This window comes from Lynx canadensis, chromosome F2 (genome assembly GCF_007474595.2).
Source record: "Lynx canadensis isolate LIC74 chromosome F2, mLynCan4.pri.v2, whole genome shotgun sequence".
Lineage (NCBI taxonomy): Eukaryota > Metazoa > Chordata > Mammalia > Carnivora > Felidae > Lynx > Lynx canadensis.
Window position 1 is genome coordinate 53411635 of NC_044320.2, and position 6901 is coordinate 53418535.

The following is a 6901-nucleotide window of genomic DNA, read 5'->3' on the forward strand; positions in this document are numbered from 1 at the left end:
CTGTGGAGACAGTAAAAATAACAGTGATTACACAGGTTGGGAACTAAGGGATGTGGGAAAGAGATGAATAGGCAGGGCACAGAGAATTTTTAGGGCTATGAAAATACTCTGTATGATATTATAATGATGGATACATGCCATTATACTTTGTTCAAACACACAGAATGTACAACATCAAAAGCGAATCCTAAAGTGAACTATAGACTTTGGGTGATTGTGGTGTGTCAATGTAGGTTTATCGTTGGTAAAAGTGTGAGTGATGCTGATCATAGCAGAGGCTATGAAAGTGTAGGGGCAGTGGGTACATGGGAAATCTCTGTACCTTTCTCTCAATTTTGTTGTATACTTAAGAAAGTCTTTAAAAAGACAAACCAAAGCCAAAACAAAACAAAAAAGACAACTGTTATTAATTTAGAACATTGTCAAGTTATCACTGTATTAAGACTGATCGTTTTTATTTACTTATTCAGTGGGAAACAGATTAATTTATAATAGGAAGTCTGCCCGGAATGGTACATCACCCACGGTCCCTGTATCTGTGCAATAGTCCAGAGTGGATGAACATTATTACTATGCCATTAACACATGCAACAATTAAAAATTACTATTGTAACTTGGCTTTATCAGGCCTTCATAGCAACCTGCTTGACTACAGAAAATCCTGTCCTTCATAGAATCCTCTCTCTCAGACATTTCTGGGAAGACCTCAGGGTACTTACATGGGTTGTTAATCAATCATATGCTCTGTAGGGCACACAGAGTAGTGATTCATCCTGATGCAATATTTTATTTTTTTTCTTTTCTAAAATCTGGGTATGTTCATGGATGTTTGTTGCACATACAAACATCTTTCACCATTCTGGTATTGGGTAAGAGGAGACTGAAAGACAGAATTACTTTAGAAAAGAAATCTCATGAATTACTTACTATGTAAAAGAAGGAAATAAAATTTTGATAGTGTGACATCAACACCACTTCTGATCATTTTCAAGCAAAGCAACGCCATTTAGATCTGGATAAATTTAGAGCTTGTAATAACATCGTTCAGGAACTGGATGAATTTTCTCAGTATGGGGAGCATATTTTGGAATGGGGCCTATTTTTTAAGGCCCTAATTCTATGGGAATAGACACTATGCTCTCATTTAGGGGATGGAAGGAGTGAGGTTAAATCATTACTAATTAAGTCAACAGATTCTTGACGGATAATTTCTTTTTCATTCATGCAAAACACTTGAAACGAGAAATCTGACGTACTTTAAGATGCTATTACTTATTTTATTTTAATTGACAAGTAATTCCCGAGACAGCAGGGTCTCAAAGAGCCTTTGCAATTACTTAAGAATCTGTGAGGTCAGGGGCACCTGGGCGGTTCAGTTGGTTAAGCGTCCAACTTTGGCTCAGGTCTGATTTCACCATTCATGAGTTTGAGCCCCGTATCGGGCTCTGTGCTGACAGCTCAGAGCCTGGAGCCCGCTTCAGATTCTGTGTCTCCCTCTCTTTCTGACCCTCCCCCACTCGCACTTTGTGTCTCTCTCAAAAATAAAGAACATTAAAAAATTTTTTTAATTAAAAAAATAAAAAAGAATCCGTAAGGTCATTCTTACGTTCCTCAATTCAAAAGAACCACATAGTTGTAATTTTAATAGAAACTCCAGACCAGGGGGTCAAAGTTCATCTCAAGATAATTAACCTGCTCTACACCAGGATAAGTATGTATGGAAATAATAGCGGCAAATTCAATGCAGTGAACATTAAGCTGTCAAAACAGGAAAGTTGCCTGTTGAAAATATTTTGTCAGCGCTTAAAAAAATTTGTACTCTAAGTCAAATGTCCATTTGCCAGGGAGAACCAGAGTTGAGAAATTTTATTTAACACATGACTCAGAGGGAAAAAGGCAGAGGCTGGTAATAAAGGAAATGATCTGATATCAATCCCCAATTGGTTATTCCTGAAATCACATGATCTGGGCATCTTTAAAAGGAATTTATCTGGACTCAAGAAGGTCATAGCACCTTCCTGACAGCTGCAGCTTTTTTCTCATCTTGAAGATAACCCTAGAAAGCTCATAAAATGTGTGATGCATTTGTGGGTACCTGGAAACTTAGCTCCAGTGAAAACTTTGATGATTACATGAAAGAAGTGGGTAAGAAAATACGTTGTAGGATGACTGGATTTATAACTTTTTCTCTGGGGAGATGGGGTCAATGCATGATTTTCACCCTGGGAGTATGGGTTAGATAGGAAATGCTGCTTTCTACATAGAGGCTATCCAAGTAGCAAGCCAGAATCATTTGTTTGTAGGAACATTCTAGACCAAAGTCACAGTGCATGCTTCCTAAAGGTGAACCAATACGACAAAGGGTCTAGCTGGAATTTTTACAGTCTATAGAAATGACAAGATTTTATTTGACTGCTGAACTGGGTTATCTTTGTGTTACTTGGCTCTTTGCCTGTTTTCCTGTCATTCTTTCTTGCATATGAAATAAATAAGACTATATTTATTTCCTAGCATTCAATAATTTTTATCTGAAACCGAAAGCACTGTATTTCTCTATTTAATGTGATTTTTAAGCAAACATATGTTAACTAATTATTTTATTTGCTCACTGTCAATTTGTTAAATTGTGTTTTTGTTTTTATGAGAACCAAAATCTTAATTTCAGACAATATGTTCCTTTGAGGGGTTAAATATTTCTTTGATTAGGAATTACATGGGATGCCATAGGATCATCAAGTAAGTCAAAAGGACAATGTCATATGTGTAACGTACCCCTCCTTGATAATGGAGGCTTTTAAGCTTGTGGATTCTACTAATATTGCCAGTGTTGTGTGAATATTCCCTAGATGATTATGGTGGTGAAGCATTGAGGTACGGAGGCCGGTTCTCACTCAGACAGCTTCTACCTTGAGAGCCCCTCTCCTCATACCCCTGTGCATGATAAAGTCATACCCAGGTATAGCAATTTGAGGAGGGGTTTTTACAGGGGTTAAGATTTAATCTCTGTATCTTAAGACTTTATCTTTTTCCTAAATCATATGGTATAGTTTTTGCTTGTCTGTAACTGCTACTATTTTCTTTGTTTAAAGACAGGAGGGAAATTAGGGACTTTAGCATAAGTGAGATCTAACTTTCTAGAACATCAACTAGTTGTGATTCAATAAACTAATCAGAATGCTGATTAGTGCTGATACAGAAATGTCAGGATTTGAGGCTATTTTGCTATTGAGTTTTAGAAACATTTTGCACTTTTAATACTTACATTTAAATTCTTATACCACTGTGTTTTAAAATTATAAAGTACTGATGATAATGAAAGACAATAAGGTAACTCCTGAAATTAATTGCTCTAACTGATGATCAGCAAGCAGGTATTACTTTCATCAGTCAAAGAAGGACTGAATAAAGCAAGTGGAGAATGTGATTTTTCCCAAGGTCAGCCATTCTGGAATTATACTTGATGTTGCATCCTTTCATTATACTGACTCACTCCATGTATTTAAAGGTATATTTTGTAACAGGGCCAGGACTTGATGAAGCAATATCTTTCCACCTGTGGCCACTTTTCAGACAGGGCGCTAAATAAGAGCCTCAGCATCACTTGTTTTGGACAATATTTCTCTCCTTCTTACCCCCTCTTTCTAACCTTTCACATGTATACGTAGCCTTTCATAAGCTTAGGCTTATGTACATGTGTTAAAAAATTCAACACGTCTATGGCTGTCATAAATTCTGTGTAACATATGCAGTGACAGCAAGTTCCCACTGTCTACATGAAGTTGCAAATTGTTCATCCCTTACCTGACACAAGAAAAGAAGTTCCTTTTTTAAAAGAGGGGTTTGTACCTGAGGCGATTGAGAGTAAAAGTATTGATTTCTAAACTTAATAAAATAGTGATTTCTTAAATTTTGACATTTTCAAAATTGACTAGACCCTCTTTAACAGTTCCTACAATTTACTGGGAATAATATCACCATTCTTAGATGGTATAAATGTAGGAAACATTTTGCCTTTTGGATAAATTAACCAGAATCTTCATTTCATAGTAGAGTAATTTGGAAAAGCCAAGAAAATAGGACTTGGCAGCAAATGCTACGAAATGTTTGGGCGACTTTTGTACACCCAAACAGGTTATTATTATTTTCTTTGGAAAGAGAGAAGAGAGCAAGCACTAGTGGGGGAGAGGGGCAGAGAAAGAGAGAATATACGTGTGTGTGTACACACACACACACACATATATCTATGTATGTATGTATGTATTCTAGAAGATGTGATCTTTTTGAAAATTAACAGCATGTCTCCTGTGGAGTCCGAAACCCAGAAGAAATTAAAATAGACTTACACTTAATCATGACATGTGTTCCTTTAAATATTAGTCTGCTTTACTTATCTGCAGCAGCTATTTAAATGAGGCTTTTAAGAAATTCACTGGTGTTCTTTTTTTCCTTTTATGCACACCCACCCACCCACCTACACCCATACACACACACACACACACACACACGCACACACACACACACGCACACACACACAGTACAGCTCTAACTTAGTTAAAGATGTGAAAGAAAATTGTAAACCTGACATTTTTTTTCTTTTCCCAACTGTAGGAGTGGGCTTTGCCACTAGGAAAGTGGCTGGCATGGCCAAACCCAACATGATCATCAGTGTGAATGGGGATGTGATCACCATTAAATCAGAAAGCACCTTTAAAAATACTGAGATTTCCTTCAGACTGGGTGAAGAATTTGATGAAGTTACTGCAGATGACAGAAAAGTCAAGGTGAGAAAGAAGGAATTGGAGCAGAATAAAAAGCCTGGTTTCTAAAAGACTGTTGCCAGGGTGCCTGGGTGGCTCAGTCAGTTAAGCATCCAGCTTCAGCTCAGGTCATGATCTCAACGGTTCATGAGTTCAAGCCTCGCATTGGGCTCTGTGCTGATAGCTCAGAGACTAGAGCCTGCTTCAGATTCTGTGTCTCCCTCTCTCCCTGCCTCTTGTGCTCTCTCAAACATAAATTTAAAAAATCAACAAATAAAAGACTGCTGCCAAGAAGAAGTCATTTTGTGTAAAAGGAGGGAAACTATTTTATCACAGGTCAAAGATCCCTGACTTCCTAGACCTAAGCCATGTTCTCTTAGATATGTATTTGGTGAATCTTCTCCTTTCTATAAAGTTGTTTTTATTCTTCAAAAAAGTGATTAATAAATTTTATTTGTCACACAATATATAGAGTATTTGAAGTGAAAGAAAAATAACATTTCAGAGAATGTTTATGAAAGAGTGGAAGAAGAAAGGAAAAGATCACCTATGAGTATCATCTCAACGTAAATTTATTGCCTATATTTTCTCACAGTATTATTTCAAATATGTGTTTGTATAATATTCTGATCATAATGTATCATTTATATGCTGTTGTTTTTACCACTCATTTTTTCGTTTTAATATATTCTTACAATTTAGAATTACTCGTGACCTCAAAATATTCCTTCATTCAAAGGTGATGTATTTTTTTATTTTATTTTCCTCTACCTTATACAAATGGTAATCATTTTTTATTATGCTCACAGAGCATCATAACCTTAGATGGGGGTGCCCTGGTACAGGTGCAGAAGTGGGATGGAAAATCAACCACCATAAAGAGAAAACGAGTGGATGAGAAACTGGTGGTGGTGAGTATCCTCTAGTTGCTTAATTCTAGGCTCTGCTGCTTGGTCATCTTATACTCACCATTCTACCTAATCATGCTGGCTTATGTAGAAAAAAGGTGATTCCATTGGCATTATGGTTTCACTCTGGCAATTGTCCTTCACGCTTTTAAGCTCAGTCGAGGCATGCTGTCCCTCAAGAAGCATTCTCTGACTGCTCTCAGCGCACACCATATTGTATTATGCATTTCTGCTTGTATTGCTCACGCACTATATAGATTGTAAAGTTCCTTGAGGGGAAGGCTTGTGTTTTCTTGGCCTTTTTATCTTCTTAACTTATTACATTATCAGGTATATATAGGAGCCCAGAACAAATGTTTTCAAATAAATACTGTTTCCTTCCCAATATTACAGGCAAAATAAATAAACCCATAGTTTAGTCCCATGATTGACCAAGAGTTTTTTTGTGTGTGTCTAGGAATGTATCATGAAAGGCGTCACCTCTACCAGAATTTATGAGAGAGCATAAACCAAGGGACATTGAGCTGAAGTTTGCATCGAACTCTATGACAGTCTGTTGGATATATTGTCCAAACATATATTGTTATTTTCTACTAATTAGCAAGCAACTAATTTTCCCCCAAACTGATCTTATTCAATGTGGGTATGTTCATTAAATAAAACTTCTTAGATTTAGAAGGTGATGTAATGATTTATTCTTTGTGTGGGATAATTTTTTACTCATAACCCAATGAAGGAAAGAGAAAATTGTATTTTTGCTTTATTGCTGGTATAATATGATTTTTCATAATAATCCAAGGTAAAAAATATTCATGAATTTTCCATTTTCTTAGGTAGATGATAAATTTGCTATTATTGAATATGCAGTCCTTCTGTAGCATGCCTACAGTCAAGTAACTACCTCAGAAAGACCTAAGGTAGTTTTGAATGTAGTGAAGTGGCCCACAGACAGCTGGGCCAAGTCCTGCCATTTCACACCTACCTATCCTGGAGCATTGAGAGAAAGACCAGCAATACATGTTGCAGACACTATTTCTAGAATATAATTTTTAATCTGAAAAATTATTGGTAAACCAAGCTATCTCTGGAATCTCTCAAAGATTAAGTGCAAATAATCTCATAATGTTCTTTCCATAAAAGACATGACAACTTTGTAATGAGTAATGATGCAGATGTTCTTATAGTGGTTTCCAAATCTTTCTTTTTCCTCCTAGTGGAACTTTTTTATTAAACGAA

The 6901-nt window shown here is 36.4% G+C and overlaps 1 protein-coding gene across 1 annotated transcript; it reads left to right on the forward strand.

The window, feature by feature from the left end:
- The first annotated feature begins 2007 nt into the window (after positions 1-2007).
- On the forward strand, positions 2008-6348 carry LOC115506428 (fatty acid-binding protein, adipocyte). Its single transcript, XM_030304411.1, has 4 exons — positions 2008-2145; positions 4609-4781; positions 5567-5668; positions 6123-6348. Exons 1-4 carry the CDS (start codon positions 2073-2075, stop codon positions 6171-6173), a joined length of 399 nt encoding a protein of 132 aa, XP_030160271.1. The 5' UTR covers positions 2008-2072; the 3' UTR covers positions 6174-6348.
- Positions 6349-6901: the final 553 nt, after the last annotated feature.